At 49.2% G+C, this 16702-nt stretch overlaps 1 protein-coding gene across 1 annotated transcript; it reads left to right on the plus strand.

Moving 5' to 3' along the window:
* Positions 1-14777: 14777 nt before the first annotated feature.
* Positions 14778-16436, plus strand: LOC139833349 (uncharacterized). The gene is made up of 2 exons (XM_071823602.1): positions 14778-16269; positions 16351-16436. Exons 1-2 carry the CDS (start codon positions 14778-14780, stop codon positions 16434-16436), a joined length of 1578 nt encoding a protein of 525 aa, XP_071679703.1.
* Positions 16437-16702: the final 266 nt, after the last annotated feature.

Genomic DNA, 16702 nt, shown 5'->3' on the forward strand with positions numbered 1-16702 from the left:
TTTTACCGGCATGTGGACCCAGACTAGATTGGCAAACAGTTATTCGATGAAAGAACTAGACTTGTAAAATTACTGAACAGTTATGATACATACATAAAACCACAAACCCAGTTCACTGTTTACACATTCATTAATTACTGAAGTATACTAAATAAATAAAACCAACACAGCTCAATAGTATTGAATCAACAATTCACATTGTTGCTAGCAACAAGCATGCAGAACACAATGGCCACAAAATCAAGTTTAATCTGGGGTTGAAGTAGATAAGCCTTTTGTCATGGTTTGTCCTGCGGTATCCTCTTTTGAGTATGTCACAGACCAGTAATCGGATCTTGATTATGAAATCTAGTATTCTTCTTCAGCAGCAGTAGCAGCACTCAGATCAACACTAAGATCAACAGCCTGCAAGGAGGAATTGAAAATGAAGTTAGAATGTGAGGTAGAGCTAGTCAGAACATTTTTGTGACCTACTTAATCCTGCCTGAGTGGGCTTTAATTCCTGTTTATGGGGCGGCACAAGATGCTCAAAAGGCAGCATTTTTGGCCGAGCTAGTGCGATTTTGCGAAGGTGATTCGCTTCCTATGTTAGTCGGGGGGATTTTAATATTATTCGTAGGCAAGATGAAAAGAATAATAACAATTTCAATGCCTGCTAGCCTTTCATGTTTAATGCCATCCTAGAAAGTCGCGACCTACCGGAAATTGCCCTCTCTGGTCGACAATTTACTTGGGCAAATCGTCGCGAAATTCCCACTTATGAGAAACTAGATCGTGTTCTAGCTAGCGTGGAGTGGGAACAAAAATTTCCTTTAGTCTCGGTTAGAGCCCTAACTAGAGCCGGTTCGGACCATACGCCTTTGATTTTAGACTCGGGTGAACAAGCTCATTTGGGGAACAAATTTGTTTTTTCTTTTGAATTATCTTGGCTCAAACAAGATGGGTTCCTCGATATGGTGGCCAATGAATGGAGATCGGTCTCCTTTGGTAGCACACCTATGGACGTTTGGAAAAAATAAGATTCCCCATCTTCGTAGGTTTCTTCGCGGGTGGACAAAAAATCTGAGTGGGCATTATAAAAAAGAAAGGGATTTTTATTTTCGTGCCCTCGGATCCTTAGTTGTGCTCAGTTTTCCCCAGCCGCTTAGTTTTTCCTCAGTTTTGCACAAGCCCTTGTCTGAAACCCTCACAAGTGCTAGAACGGCCGGTTGCCCGACGGGTCAACAACTTTGACCGTTATCTGCTGACTAGTGGGGCCAAGTAGAGCCCGCAAAGACATGTCAGACCATCCATCATTGTGACCATAAGCATTGCCGTATCCCTGGCCAAAAGGCAAATGAGTGGGGCTTCGGTATATCGAAATGAAAAGTGGGGCCATGACGCTGATACAAGGGGAAATACACGGGTAGGATTAAATTTTTAAATGGAGCTCTACAGCGATGGCACGGAGGAGGTGGCCTGCGGGGTGCCGAGATGAGATCGACGTCCACAAAGAACTGCATGAGGCGAGACCAGACGCGTTAGATAGTTATGAACTAGACGCGTTTAACCATGCAAAGAAGAGAAGAAATGGTCGAGGACATCGACAACTACCTCAACACTTTGACTGACGGTGTTGGACACGAACGCGAGCAATGTAGAGAAAACTAGTGTCTCTCCTTTCTGGCGTGTATAGATGGGTGCTAGGGGAGTGTGGTGGTGAAGGGAAAGACCCCGCGGTGCTCTGTGGCATCCAACATAGCGGGGCGGCGTGGTCGTGCCTACAGTGGCGTGCATGTTCGGCATTGGCATCAGCATGTACGTTCGGCATTAGCATCGGCGGTATCTCTGGTGTGTCAGTGATCGAATGAGGGGACAAGATTGAGGGTGCATCCCGACGGTGACCTAGAAGTGGCGGTGAGCATAGCCGTTCTGACCATGCCGATATCGGCATCGGCATCTTTTGGAGGATGTGGTGCTCGAATCAAGGTGGGATTTGTTTCTTGTACGCCAAAATGAATTTGAAATAAGTTTCCTGTGGAAGGTTAGGTAAAATACAAAAGTTTCTAACTAAAAATTTTACTGGCACCATGGTGAAGTTTATAACAAGTTAGGTTTTTTCGACCTTCTCTAAATAACCTCAAAAATCATATACAGACGATCTTCTATACAGACTGAAATCCCACAAATATGTATGTCTCATGTTTGTACCAAAATTATACCACTTTTGGGACATTTCAAATAACCAAAACTATATCCCAAACTATATTTCCTAAAAGAAAAACAGTGCTAAAGAAAGTTGATAATTGTTAGAGGGGTGATAAATAATCCATTCACCGAAATCCCCCAAATATGCCAAATATGTATGTCTCATGTTTCTACCAAAATTATACCACTTTTGGGCCGTTTCAAATTACCAAAACTATATTCCCTAACACTGTGTTTGGATGCGCAGAATTTAGGCGTGGAATTGGAATTTGGACCGAATAGGCCCAATTCGGCTGTTTGGACGGCCTTAGAATTGGGGCCTGGAAACTGTGTGCAAATTCTGAGCCACCACCCCACATGTACCGTTTCACTAGGATGATTTCTGAGCTCTCCACCTCGGAAAGGCCTGGAATTTCTTTGCTCCTTCGTCAACCCGCGATAGAGCACCACGCTCTCGAGTGACTGCTACGCCCGCCCAGCGACGGCTCCGATAAGCCACCCCGGTGGCGGCGTCTCCGGCTCCGGTAACCCACCCCGCCCGCCGATGTTCTGCGCCCTCCTCTCCCCATCTCGCCCCTCTTCCTATCCTCGCCCTGACCTCGTCCTAACCGGCTCCCCTAACCCTAGAACAACAGTGGCAGGAAGGGGAACGGCGGCGGGCCGTCGGTGGTTTCTCCCTGGCCGATAGGGGAGCAGTGGTGGGCAGGGGCGACGGACGGTGGCCTCTCCCTGGTCGGGTAGGGGAACATCGGCGGTGGCCTCTCCCTGGTCGAGTAGCAGAACAGCGGGCGGCGGGCAGCGGGCAGCGGTGGACGGCTGCGGGTGGCGGTGGGCTGTGAACGGCGGCGGTAGGTGGCCTTTCCCTGGCCGGCGACCTCTTCTTGCCCTCTCCATGCCTCTCCAATTCGATTCCGCACTTTGCACATCCTAACACGAATTGGAATCCGGTGCTTCCTTTTGATTCCAACAACAAATATCATGTACACGCAAACAGCAGAATTGAAATGGAGGTCATTTCCTTTCCATCTTAGATTTGGAATTTCAGTGCAATTCAATTCCATGGCCAAATTCTGTGCATCCAAACACAGCGTAAAAGAAAAGGAATGCTAAAGAGAGTTGATAATTGTTAGAGGGGTGATAAATAATCCATTCACCGAAATCCCTCAAATATGTATGCCTCATGTTTATACCAAAATTATACCACTTTTGGGCCGTTTCAAATTACCAAAACTATATCCCAAACTATATTCCTTAAAAGAAAAGGAATGCTAAAGAGAATTGATAATTGTCAGAGGGGTGATAAATAATCCATTCATCGAAATCCCTCAAATATGTATGTCTCATGTTTATACCAAAATTATACCACTTTTGGGCAATTTCAAATTACCAATACTATATCCCAAACTATATTCCCTAAAAGAAAAGGAATGCTAAAGAGAGTTGATAATTGTTAGAGGCGTGATAAATAATCCATTCATCGAATTCCCTCAAATATGTATGCCTCATGTTTATACTAAAATTATACCACTTTTGGACCGTTTCAAATTACCAAAACTATATCCCAAACTATATTCCTAAAAGAAAAGGAATGCTAAAGAGAGTTGATAATTGTTAGAGGGGTGATAAATAATCCATTCACCGAAATCCCTCAAATATGTATGCCACATGTTTATACCAAAATTATACCACTTTTGGGCCGTTTCAAACTACCAAAACTACATCCCAAACTATATTCCCTAAAAGAAAATGAATGCTAAAGAGAGTTGATAATTGTTAGAGGGGTGACAAATAATGCATTCACCAAAATCCGCAAATATGTATGTCTCTTGTTTACACCAAAATTATACCACTTTTTAGTTTAACATTTTTAGATCGTGGAAAATAATGCATAAATAGAGGGAATATAGTTACATGGCAAACTCGTTATTGCACATAAATAGAGGGGTGGCACTGTCCACCGATAGAGAGAGAGAGGGGTGGCCACAAAGAGAGAGAGGGGGTGGCCACGAAGAGACGGAGAGGGGTATACTGCCCATTAGATCAGTGGATCAACAGTTGGTGGAGTCGATCCGTGTGACAACGGCTCAACCAATCAGGATAAGTTTGAGCTTCTGTGAGCATTTTGTGACAGTACTTGAGGGCAAAACTGGGTAGTACTAAGAAACCAAGGGCATGTAAATAGTAAATAGACTAAGGGATTCAAAAGAAAGAATTACAAAATGAAAATGTGTGTTTTGTACAATATAATTCATATCGGGCTACTCCAAAATATTTGCAATTCAAATATACATGAGTGTGACAATTATGGCCTCATTTAGACAAACTATGTTTTGGGGAAGATGTTTTGCAAAGAGGTTTGAGTGGAAAACCATGCATCTTCATAGCTACTAGTGATTATGAGAAGTGGCAATTTGTGGTAAAACTTGATTTTTCTATGTTTGTTAAGGTTTCCTAGGTGGCAGGTTGCGTAGGAAGACTCCATGAGTAGGTGCCACTATGTTTTTATTTTTTATTTTTTTGCGCATGAAATGACTCAATATGTTAATCTCATTTATTGACTCTCTGTTGACCAGCTACTTGAGGGTAAAACTGAGTATATTGCACTTGCCAGTCTAAGTACTCGAGTGGAAAACTGAGTACAGATAAAATTTCAGTATAAGGCCCGAGGTTATAACTGAGTACACCAAACGTCCCAGGGTTAGCGTCGTGTTGCGGTGCACGCTGCAGCAGTGCATAGTGGACGCGTGTTGCGGTACACGCCACCTTCGTCTTTATAGAGCCCCTCTTTCTCTCCCTCGACGCTCGCCCACTCTCTCATTCTCACTGCAACCGCCTCTTCTGTCCCATCATCTTCTCCACAACTGAAGAAAAGACCCCGAAGAAAACCGTCGGCGATGGAGAAGAATGAGATGCCCATTGTCGGCGCTTCCGACGTAGCCGTCGGCGCATCAGCCGCCGCCCCCGTCCAGGCCCCCGTCGCTGCTTCCAACATAGTCGCCGGCGCATCGGCCGCCGCCCCCGTCCACGCCCCTGTCGCTGCTTCCAACTTAGCCGCCGGCGCATCAGCCGCCGGCGCATCGGACGCCGCACCCGTCTAGGCCCCCGTCGCTTGGGACCCGTACGAACCAGTGTCGTATGTCGCGCCAGAGAACCCTACGACACGAACATCGTTGACGACGAGCCGGAGGTAACCCTTTGTTCCCTTGTTCTTATCCCATTTCAATACGTTTTCGTTAGATCTATCGTTATTAGGGTTCGTCTGTTCCTAGTTTAATCCTTTTGTGTTAGATCTTGCGTTATTAGGGTTCATCTGTTCCTAGTTCAATCCTTTTGTGTTAGATCTTGTGTTATTAGAGTTCGTCTGTTCCAAGTTCTAGATCTTGCGTTATTAGTGTTTGTGATTTTCTTTTGTTTAAGATTCGGTTAACTTATGTGAGTAATCAATCCCATCCAGTTAATTTGTGCCGATGATGATGAATATTTGGGCACAAATTGATTTAGGGTTTGGTCAGTGAACAATTGGTGTGTACAAATTTGTTGTGCATGATCTTTGGTTCACTGACTCAAATCCTGGATATAAGTGTGTACAATGTAACTGTGGCTACCTCTTTTTTTCGTGCCCATATTATCATGCATGATCTTTTGTTCACTCTCTGTTCCATCATCGTTGCAACTAACTTTGTGTTTTTTGCACGATCTTTGGTGCTACGTGACGAGGGAATACCTCGGCAATGCCTACGTATTGTAGACTTGGGTTTCGGGAGAGAGCGACGATGGAGATTCCGGGGTCGAGATTAGGCATACCCAGCTTCGGGTCCCCTCGGTGGAGGATCCCTACGTGCTGCTAGCAATCCAGTATATGATCATAGATGTGTTTACAGGGTGCCGCCGTAGGAGGAGCTATGTTGTCTATCTATTGTCTATATGTTGACCTCCTTATTTCGGGTGCCCTGGCTAGCTTTATATATGCAACAAGAGTCCTAGTCGACTACTTGTTCGGGTTGCCTTGTTGGGCCTTCTCCATATTGGGTCTTCTCCATATTGGGCCGAGCCAGGTATACTAATAATGGGTACCCGAAGGGTATGCCCATGTCAGTAGCCCCCGAGTTTATAGGGAAGTCGAAGACTTGCGTAGAAACTCCAAGCACAACCATCTCCGGAGTCGAAGAAAATACAAGGCGAGGTCCATGTCGCAGATCATGTGTAGCGTAGATGATGTCGACGATTCTTGAAATTATCGGGTGCGTGGCAGTGCTCCCGATGGGAGTAGCCCCCGAGTCTATGGGCAAGTGCTTGCACTTGGGCATAGACTCAAGTTGTACTACTCGATGAAGAACTTATCTATATTTCTGGAGGACTTGATGAAATCCATGGGATCCCGATGGGAGTAGGCTCCACTCGAATCGTAGAATCGAGTTGAGTCTACAAAGCTTGATTGTCGTAGATGCTGTCGAAGTTATTTTTCTATCGGGTGTGCGACCAGCGCTCCCGATGGGAGTAGCCCCCGAGGCTACAACCAAGTGTTTGCACTTGGGTGTAGGCTCAACTTGCTTGTAATTGACTCCACAATTTTTCCTCTTTCTTATCGGGAGGGTGAACAATACTCTCGATAAGAGTAGCCCCCGAGCCTATGAGCAGGTGCTTGCACCTAGGCATAGGCTCGAGTTGTACTACTCGATAAACAACTTGGCGCAGCCCCTCTTTTTATCGACTCCAGGCCGTTGCTATTTTTATTTGACATCCATATCTATATTGTACAGGGATAACGGTAATTGGGGCTAGTTCATCTGACGGATCAGGTGCTAGTTAACTGCTCTAGTGGAAATCCGCAAAAACCTACTTCAAGATCACGTTCCTGGACATGATCTCGGGATACTAGTGTTAACTCGACAGGTGCCGCTTAAGGTCTTACCATTTTGTCGAGTCCCAGACATATTTTATCGGGTACCTAACGCGTCCGTTAGGATTTTTCTTCGTATCTGTTGATACGGATAAAAGTAGCAAACCGACGTCAGAGACGGCGCTACGCCACACAGAACGGATCTGGGGTCTTACCTTCGCAAAGTTTTGCGGCATTCAGAAATTGTTCGCAACTTTGGCGTTCTGAGAATATATTGTCGAGTGCCTTGTTCGGCTGATGCAATGACCCATTTTGCGGGTTCTTCTATATTTTTCTCGGGCGTGATGAGACAGACGAATATATTGGGCTCTTCTATATTGTCGCCAGGCACATCGCCGACGCTCTTGCTCAGAACAAATGACGAGTCAATGGACCCGAAGATTTATCCATCCTCTTTTTTTTCTCTTTTTTTTCTTGATGATAATTTCTTCAAGTTCCTCCCTCAGGAAAATTTCTTCGGGTCCTCCTTGAGGATAATTCTTCGGGTTCCTCCTTCAGGAAAAATTCGTCGGGTCCTGTTCTTTCTTGAAGACAATTTCGTCGAGTTCTCCCTGTAGACAATTTCTTCGGGTTCTCTCTTATATACTTTGAAATTTGCTATCTCCTGCACAAATAAACAAACATTTTCTATCTTTTCCTTGACTCTCTTTTTCGCATGCGGTGTCAGATGCTCGGATTCAATGATATGTAAAGTGAATATATGCCGCGCAGCCCCCGAGCGTCGGGTGCGGCGAAAGTAAACGATAATCAACTTTGTGCAAAATAAAAAGAACACTTAGCTTTTTGGACATGACGAAGTCGATGTGCGATGAGGTCTTCGAGTGCGGCGAAAAAGTCGAGCCAAAGTAGAAATCACCGAATTAACGAAAGTGGATACCACCAAATTGTTGATGAAGAGATAGCCGAGCCCCCGAGCACTGCTGGGGTGATGTCATGATTGTTGTGTCGCAGTCGTGACCCGAGGCGAAATCGTTGTCGAGCCCCCGAGCGTTAGGCGTGACGTCGAAATAAGTTGATTGAGTCGCGGCGTCATATTTGGTGAAACCATTTAGGATGAAGCCATAGACAATAATATACGAAGATGAATCCCAGATGAAGTATTTGAGATGAATCCATATTGAAGATTACGCCATTAAATATAGAGCATATATTGAAGATAAATCCATCGATATCATAGAGGATGAATCCATTGGCCCGAAGAATCAGTAATAATCATAGAAGATGAATCCGTTGATATCATAGAAGATGAATCCATTGATCTTAAGAAAATAGTTATAGTAATAACCATAGAAGATGAATCCATTGTCCCGGAAACGCATCGGGTAATATTGTATAAGAGTGAACCAATAATAACCCGAAGAGAAACAATCCAGCAAGCCGAAAAAGATAAATCCACTGTTCCGAAGAAGATAAATCCACTAAGTCGAAGAAAATAATTCCACTGAGCCGAAGAAAATAATTCCACTGAGCCGGAGAAAATATATCCAGAGCCGAAGAAAAGAGATCCACCAAGTAACCGAATATATTTGTGATAATGAAGTAATAGCGCAGCCCCCAGTGTTTGGGTGAATTTGCTGTAATAATGTAATGATGCAACCCCCGAATATTCGAGTGTGGCGAAAATGAATAATAATTGACTATTTGAGGAAGAACACTTAGCTTTTTTATCGGGTCCGAAGGAGTCGTCGCTGCAGCAAGTCGTGCAACGGACACAGTCGATGTAAGCGCGCGGCGTCTGGCTGGGAGTAGTCGATATAGTCGCGCAACGCCTGGCCGGCATGGTTGATGTAGTCGCGCGGCGCCTTACCGGCGTGGTCGATGAAGATGACGCAGTCGAAATAATTGCGCGGCCAGAAGACGAGTCGATGAAGATGGATCCTCGACGAGCGAGCCCCGTGCGTGGCGAGTGTGCGCTATCGGGTCTTCGACAGGCGAGCCCCGAGCACATGGCGGGTGCGCGATGGAGGACGCAGTCGACCTAGTATAGTAGTCGAAACTTTGTTCCAATCTGTAGTAATATTATAGTGCGCAAATTCGCGCGCAAATAAAAGTATGCGCCGAGAATATCCGGCCAAATAAAATTTGCAAGTAGTAATTAATTGAAAGTATAGCACCTAATATTTTTATCGGAGCGTTCGCCGCTGATGAACTTGTTTTGCTTGATCCATGTAAAAAAGTAGCAATCGATGAGGTGGATGTAGTTGTAGTTTTCGTAGTCGACGACGGTGTCCGCGCTCCTCTGGAATCGATTGGTGACGTAGGTTGTTGTCCATAATGGAAGTCATCGGCGTCCGCGCTCGCTGGTGTACTGCTGCCTCAGAGTAATCTCTTTTTCTTTTGCCAAAATATGTACGTACATACAAGGTATAGTAGCCTCGTAAGGAGTCGATTCATCTTTTTTTTTCCTTTTTTTTTTTACCACGTAAAGTTGTGGCGGTAAGCAGCAATTGGCTTTTTTTTTTCTTGACGGAAACAAGCTGGAAACTGCCATCGTGAAGAAACAATCTCTCTGTAGGTTAGGTTACGGATGAAGCACAGAAATAGCTTTGCACGCCTGATATCCTCCGTGCGTGAGAAATAATCCAGCTATCCGCCAGATTATGTGGTCGATGACGTGCCCATTGATCTTGAGCAGGGTACAAACACGGTTGCGGCTTGTCAAAATTTTGGTCGATTTTGACCGGGCGTACTTCATAGCATGGGGAACCACGTGATGATGCTTCGATCTGCTTCTTTTCTCGTCTTCAATTTCGCTAGTGATGTTGATGGTGAACTTTATGGATCCCGCCCAGATGACAAAATCCAGTCGCCGCGATCCCCACGGACGGCGCCAATTGACGAGGGAATACCTCGGCAATGCCTACGTATTGTAGACTTGGGTTTCGGGAGAGAGTGACGATGGAGATTCCGGGGTCGAGATTAGGCATACAACGTACCCAGCTTCGGGTCCCTCGGTGGAGGATCCCTACGTGCTGCTAGCAATCCAGTATATGATCATAGATGTGTTTACAGGGTGCCGCCGTAGGCGGAGCTATGTTGTCTATCTATTGTCTATATGTTGACCTCCTTATTTCGGGTGCCCTGGCTAGCTTTATATATGCAACAAGAGTCCTAGTCGACTACTTCTTCGGGTTGCCTTGTTGGGCCTTCTCCATATTGGGTCTTCTCCATATTGGGCCGAGCCAGGTATACTAATAATGGGTACCCGAAGGGTATGCCCATGTCACTACGTGACAGGTGCAGAGCAGCGACGTCGACAGTGATGACGAGTCTTTCCATGCCAAGACTCGTCACATCCTCAGGAGGCTGCATTCCGGCCATTACGATGACCACTTTGCTCGAGACGTTTACAGGTGCCCCTTCTGCAACAGGAAGCTCCGCGCCACCGACTTCAACTGCCTGGTGAACCATGCTGAATCCATTGGTAGATACGGCGCTAGAGTTGGAACGACCGTGAATGTGCATGCGTTCATGGCCCAACACAAAGCACTTGGGATTCACATGTGCAGCCTCCAAGCGAGTCACGGTCGCTACCTGGAGGCGTTGAACGTGCCTACTGCACTCTCTGTATGTGACTGCTCTTTCTGTAGAGCAGCTTAAATTCATGTAAATGTAGCTTATGTTGGATCTATCGGTAGTACTATTGGATCTGTCGTGAATATATCTATGCTATGTTGGCTGTTGTATGCAGCTTATCATATATTTTCTATGGATTTGTGCCCTGGATTTCCTACCTGATTGGGTAAAAACGAAGGCATAAAGAAATGAATGGCGTTAAAAAACAGAACGAGAAGCTTCTCTAGATTTGCTACCAATTTGGGCAATCAAGAATGTATTGAAAACTGAAAATCTGGGCGAAAGAGACAGAAACTACTCGTGCCCACGTCCCGGACCCACACGGCTTCACACGCTACGGCCCCACACGCTATGGCCCCCGCTCCGCTCGTATGACCAAACACGGTCTCGTCCTGTCCCACGCGGTCCCTTTCTACCAGCCCCACACGACACGGCCCCACACAACGCGGCCCCACTCGTCAGCACGGAACGGTCAACTGAACGGGATTCCTCCCGTCCGAGCTCCTTGTGAGGGTTTCAGACAAGGGCTTGGGAAAAACTGAGAAAAAACTGAGCTGGGGAAAACTGAGTACAACTAAGGACCCGAGGACACGAAAATACAAATCCCAAAAAGAAAAGGAATACCTTCTTAGTGTAATCGAATCATTGGATTTGAAAGCTGAATCATCTCCTCTCTCAGTAGCCGTAAGAGAGTCTATGAAAGAGGCAATGAATATAGTTGCTAAACTTAGGCGTGAAGAGGAAGCCAAATGGGCTCAACGTGCCAAAGTGTATAGTAACACACAATATTTTCACCTTATTGCCAATGGTAAACATAGGAGAAAAATAATTTTTCAACTTGAGCAAGATAAGGGTACCATAGTTGGTCAGAAGAACCTAAAGTTATACATCACAGAATACTATAAGAGTTTGTTGGAGCAGTAGCTCCTAATCATTTCTCTTTAATTGAAAACGCGACATATGATATACCTCAGCTCTCTGAGCAAGAGAATAGCATTCTAATATCCAACTTCACGGAGGAGGAGGTTCGCGATGCCATTATGCAAGTGGAGAAAAATAAGGCTCCCGGACCCGACGGTTTTTCTACGGAGTTCTACCAAACATTCTCGAAAATAATAAAGGGTGATTTGCTATGGTCGGGCTCCAGTATGCACGGAAGAGGCCCAATAGTGGGCCGAATTAGGGGCTTAGCCAAGTTATCTAGGGTTTAGAGGAGTTGTCCTCCTATATAAACACATGTACCCCTTCGATTATAATCAGACAATAAACATACACTGTTGTCGTCTCCCTCAGGAGACCGGGCACCCAAACCCTAGCCGCACCCTGCCCTAGCCGGCGCCTCCTCTCTCTCTCGCAGCGACGGCGCCCAGCCGTCGGCGTCTGCGCCTCTAGCCTCACCGTCCTCACTTCCATCCCTATAATCTACGCCCGAGACCTGGTAGAACCATAGTTTCTACCAATTTGGTATCAGATTGCTCTGGTTCAATGACTTCTTCAGGCCTCCCCACCACCGCCACCTACTCCACCGACGCGGCCACCGCCACCTCGCAGCAGCCGCTTCTGCTGTTCCAGCCGCCGCCGCCGGCCACCTCGGGTCTGCCCGCCTCGGGCACAGCGGCCCTGGCGGCCGACGCGGCCCCCGTCCTCTCTCCGGTGGATATATCGTCGGCAATCCGCGACCTCACCCTAGCGGTCTCGAACCTACGGACCTTCCTCCAGGCTCCCTACGCGCCACCACCACCCCCGCCGGCTGCGCCCTTCGCGCCACCGTCACCACTGCCCCCGCCGACTACGCCCTTCGCGCCACCACCACCGCCCACCGTAGCGCCCCAGGGACTCCCGATCACCCAGATCAGGTACCCATCGTCGCCGTCCCCGCTGCCGATGTGGATCAACATGCCGACCTATACGACGACACCACCACAGCCAACGGTGATGCAGCTGCCCGCCACCACCGTCGGGGGATTCGGCGGGTATACAGCCCCATACGTCGGGAGCTCCATGGTGTTGCAGTACTCTCCTCCCGCCACGATGGGTCGCCATGAGGGCGCTTACATGGCCTCGCCGCACGTGCAGCAGCCGCCTCGCTTCACCAAGCTGGAGTTCGCCACCTACGATGGCACCGTCGACCCCCTGAACTGGCTCAATCAGTGCGACCAGTTTTTCAGGGGGTGATACGTCTCCAACGTATCGATAATTTCTTATGTTCCATGCCACATTATTGATGTTATCTACATGTTTTATGCACACTTTATGTCATATTCGTGCATTTTCTGGAACTAACCTATTAACAAGATGCCGAAGTGCCAGTTGCTGTTTTCTGCTGTTTTTGGTTTCAGAAATCCTAGTAAGGAAATATTCTCGGAATTGGACGAAATCAAAGCCCAGGGGCCTATTTTTCCACGAAGCTTCCAGAAGTCCGAAGACGAAACGAAGAGGGGCCACGGAGTGGCCAAACCCTAGGGCGGCGCGGCCCACCCCTTGGCCGCGCCGGCCTATGGTGTGGGGCCCCTGTGCCCCCTCCTGACTTGCCCTTCCGCCTACTTAAAGCCTCCGTGACAAAACCCCCAGTACCGAGAGCCACGATACGGAAAACCTTCCAGAGACGCCGCCAACGCCGATCCCATCTCGGGGGATCCAGGAGATCGCCTCCGGCACCCTGCCGGAGAGGGGAATCATCTCCCGGAGGACTCTACGCCGCCATGGTCGCCTCCGGTGTGATGTGTGAGTAGTCTACCCCTGGACTATGGGTCCATAGCGGTAGCTAGATGGTTGTCTTCTCCCCATTGTGCTATCATTGTTGGATCTTGTGAGCTGCCTAACATGATCAAGATCATCTATCTGTAATTCTATATGTTGCGTTTGTTGGGATCCGATGAATAGAGAATACTTGTTATGTTGATTATCAAAGTTATATCTATGTGTTGTTTATGATCTTGCATGCTCTCCGTTACTAGTAGATGCTCTGGCCAAGTAGATGCTTGTAACTCCAAGAGGGAGTATTTATGCTCGATAGTGGGTTCATGCCTGCATTGACACCTGGGACAGTGACAGAAAGTTCTAAGGTTGTGTTGTGCTGTTGCCACTAGGGATAAAACATTGATGCTATGTCTAAGGATGTAGTTGTTGATTACATTACGCACCATACTTAATGCAATTGTCTGTTGCTTTGCAACTTAATACTGGAGGGGGTTCGGATGATAACCTGAAGGTGGACTTTTTAGGCATAGATGCAGTTGGATGGCGGTCTATGTATTTTGTCGTAATGCCCAATTAAATCTCACTATACTCATCATGATATGTATGTGCATGGTCATGCTCTCTTTATTTGTCAATTGCCCAACTGTAATTTGTTCACCCAACATGCTGTTTATCTTATGGGAGAGACACCTCTAGTGAACTGTGGACCCCGGTCACATTCTCTTTACTGAAATACAATCTACTGCAATACTTGTTCTACTGTTTTCTGCAAACAATCATCTTCCACACAATACGGTTAATCCTTTGTTACAGCAAGCCGGTGAGATTGACAACCTCACTGTTTCGTTGGGGCAAAGTACTTTGGTTGTGTTGTGCAGGTTCCACGTTGGCGCCGGAATCCCTGGTGTTGCGCCGCACTACATCCCGCCGCCATCAACCTTCAACGTGCTTGTTGGCTCCTCATGGTTCGATAAACCTTGGTTTCTTTCTGAGGGAAAACTTGCTGCTGTGCGCATCATACCTTCCTCTTGGGGTTCCCAACGAACGTGTGAGTTACACGCCATCAGGGGGCAGCGAACCATGGCGTCCGACCGCACGTGGATCGCCTCCTACCACCTCCGTGCCGCCACGGAGACGTGGATCGAGTAGGACGAGGGCGGGATGCCTCCGTGGGAGCGCTTTCGCGACCTGTGCCTCCTCCGGTTCGCCCCCCATAAGTGGGAGCCGCCTGGCCGAGCTCGGTCGCATCCCCTTCACCACCTCGGTGTAGGACTTCGCCGACCGCTTCCAGACATTGGCTTTCCATGCGCCTGGCGTCACGGCTCGCCAGTGCGCCGAGCTCTTCGTCGGTGTCGTCCCTGACCACATCTGCGTCGACGTCAAGATGCGCGGCCCCTAGGACCTGCAGACCGCCATGTACTACGCGCGCGGGTACGAGCAGCGTGCCAACGCCATGCAGAAGGTGTTCCCGGGCCGCGGCGCGCACCCCTTGACCCGCCCCGCACCGGCGACCGCCACCCCGACGCGCCCCGCCCTGCCGGCCGTCGCTACGGCCTCCTCCGCGCCAACACGTACCTTCCGGCGCTTGACGTCAGCCGAGCAGCTCGAGCGGCGCCGCAAGGGCATGTGCTTCAACTGCGGTGAGTTGTACGCTCTGGGTCATACGTGCGCCCACCTGTTCTACTTGGAGACCGTCGATGACGCGAAGGTGGAGGCCCTCACCGCGGAGCTCGACGCCACCACACTCTCTGAGGCCGGCGTCACGACCTACAGGCCGGCCGGTCGATGCGACCACCTTCGTCGTCTCCCTTCATGCCATGGCGGGCATCATATCAAGACGGTGAAGACGATGCTGCTTCCGGTGACGATCCACGGGGAGCGTCTCACCGCACTCGTGGACACAGGCTCAACGCACAACTTCCTATCCAGGGACGCCATGCGCCGCCTCGCCCTCCAGTCAGCGGGCGCGGAGAAGTTCAGCGTCACCGTCGCCAACGGGGACCGCCTTGCTTGTCAGGGCGTAGCACGGCAGGTTGTCGTCCTCATCGGCGACGAGCCCTTCTCCATCAACTGCGTTGGCATCGACCTGGGCTGCTACGACTTCATCCTCGGCATTGACTTCCTGTCCACATTAGGCCTCATTCTTTGGGACCTCGACGTGTTGTCCATCATCTTCTGGCGCAAGGGCAGCCATCGCGTTCAGTGGACGGGCATTGGCGGCGCCGGCGCCGGCACCACGACCCCGCAGCTTCAGTTGATGGCGGCCGCACATGACGAGGCGCATCCTCTCCTGGCCGACCTCCTGCAGCAGCACAGTGACATCTTTGACGAGCCACATGGCCTCCCTCCCATGCGGCCCTGTGACCACCGCATCCACCTGCTGCCGGACACGATGCATGTCGCCGTGCGCCCATACCGGTACCCGCAGCTGCAGAAGGACGAGCTCGAGTGCCAAGTGGCGGTCAAGCTCGCGCAGGGCATCATCCGGATTTCGACATTGTCGTTCTCCGCCCCGGTGCTCCTTGTGCACAAGGACGAGGGCACATGGCGCTTCTGCATCGACTACCGCACCCTCAATGCCATGACGTCCAAGGACAAGTTCCCCATCCCCGTCGTGGATGAGCTCTTGGACGAGCTACATGGAGCGCGCTTCTTCACCAAGCTCGACCTGCGTTCGGGCTATCATCAGGTGCACATGCACCCGAATGACATCGAGAAGACGGCGTTCTGTACTCACCATGGCCACTTCGAGTTCCAGGTGATGTCGTTCGGCCTCTCCAACGCGCCGAGGACCTTCCAGGCCCCGATGAACGACATGCTCAGCCCATACTTAGGCTGCTTTGTGCTTGTTTTCTTTGATGACATTCTTATCTACAGTTCATCCTGGGCGGAGCACCTGCAGCACCGTGCCATCATCTTCAACGAGCTTCGAGCGCATCGTCTCCACCTCAAGCGCTCGAAGTGCTCGTTCGGCACGACTTTCATAGCATACCTGGGGAACGTCATCTCGGCGGAAGGTGTCGCGATGGACGTGGACAAGGTCACCGCCGTCACTGTGTGGCCGACCCCGTAGTCACCGTGGGCTCTTTGCGGCTTCTTGGGCCTCGCCGGCCATCGTAGGTGGCGAACTCCAGTTAGTGAAGCGAGGCGGCTGCTGCACGTGCGGCGAGGCCGTGTAAGCGCCCTCGTGGCGGCCCATCATGGCGGGAGGAGAGTACTGCGGCACCATGGAGCTCCCGACGTATGGGGCAGTAAACCCGCCGAACCCCCCAACGGTTGTGGCGGGTGGCTGCAGCACCGTTGGCTGTGGCGGCGCCGTTGTATAGGTCGGCGTGTCAA

This window comes from Lolium perenne, chromosome 1 (genome assembly GCF_019359855.2).
Source record: "Lolium perenne isolate Kyuss_39 chromosome 1, Kyuss_2.0, whole genome shotgun sequence".
Classification (NCBI taxonomy): domain Eukaryota; kingdom Viridiplantae; phylum Streptophyta; class Magnoliopsida; order Poales; family Poaceae; genus Lolium; species Lolium perenne.

Coding starts and splice junctions, on each gene's coding strand:
- LOC139833349 (XM_071823602.1), top strand. CDS start 14,778: ATGTACTACGCGCGCGGGTACGAGCAGCGTGCCAACGCCATGCAGAAG. Junction 16,270..16,350: donor GGCGGAGCACCTGCAGCACC/GTGCCATCATCT, acceptor CGACTTTCATAG/CATACCTGGGGAACGTCATC.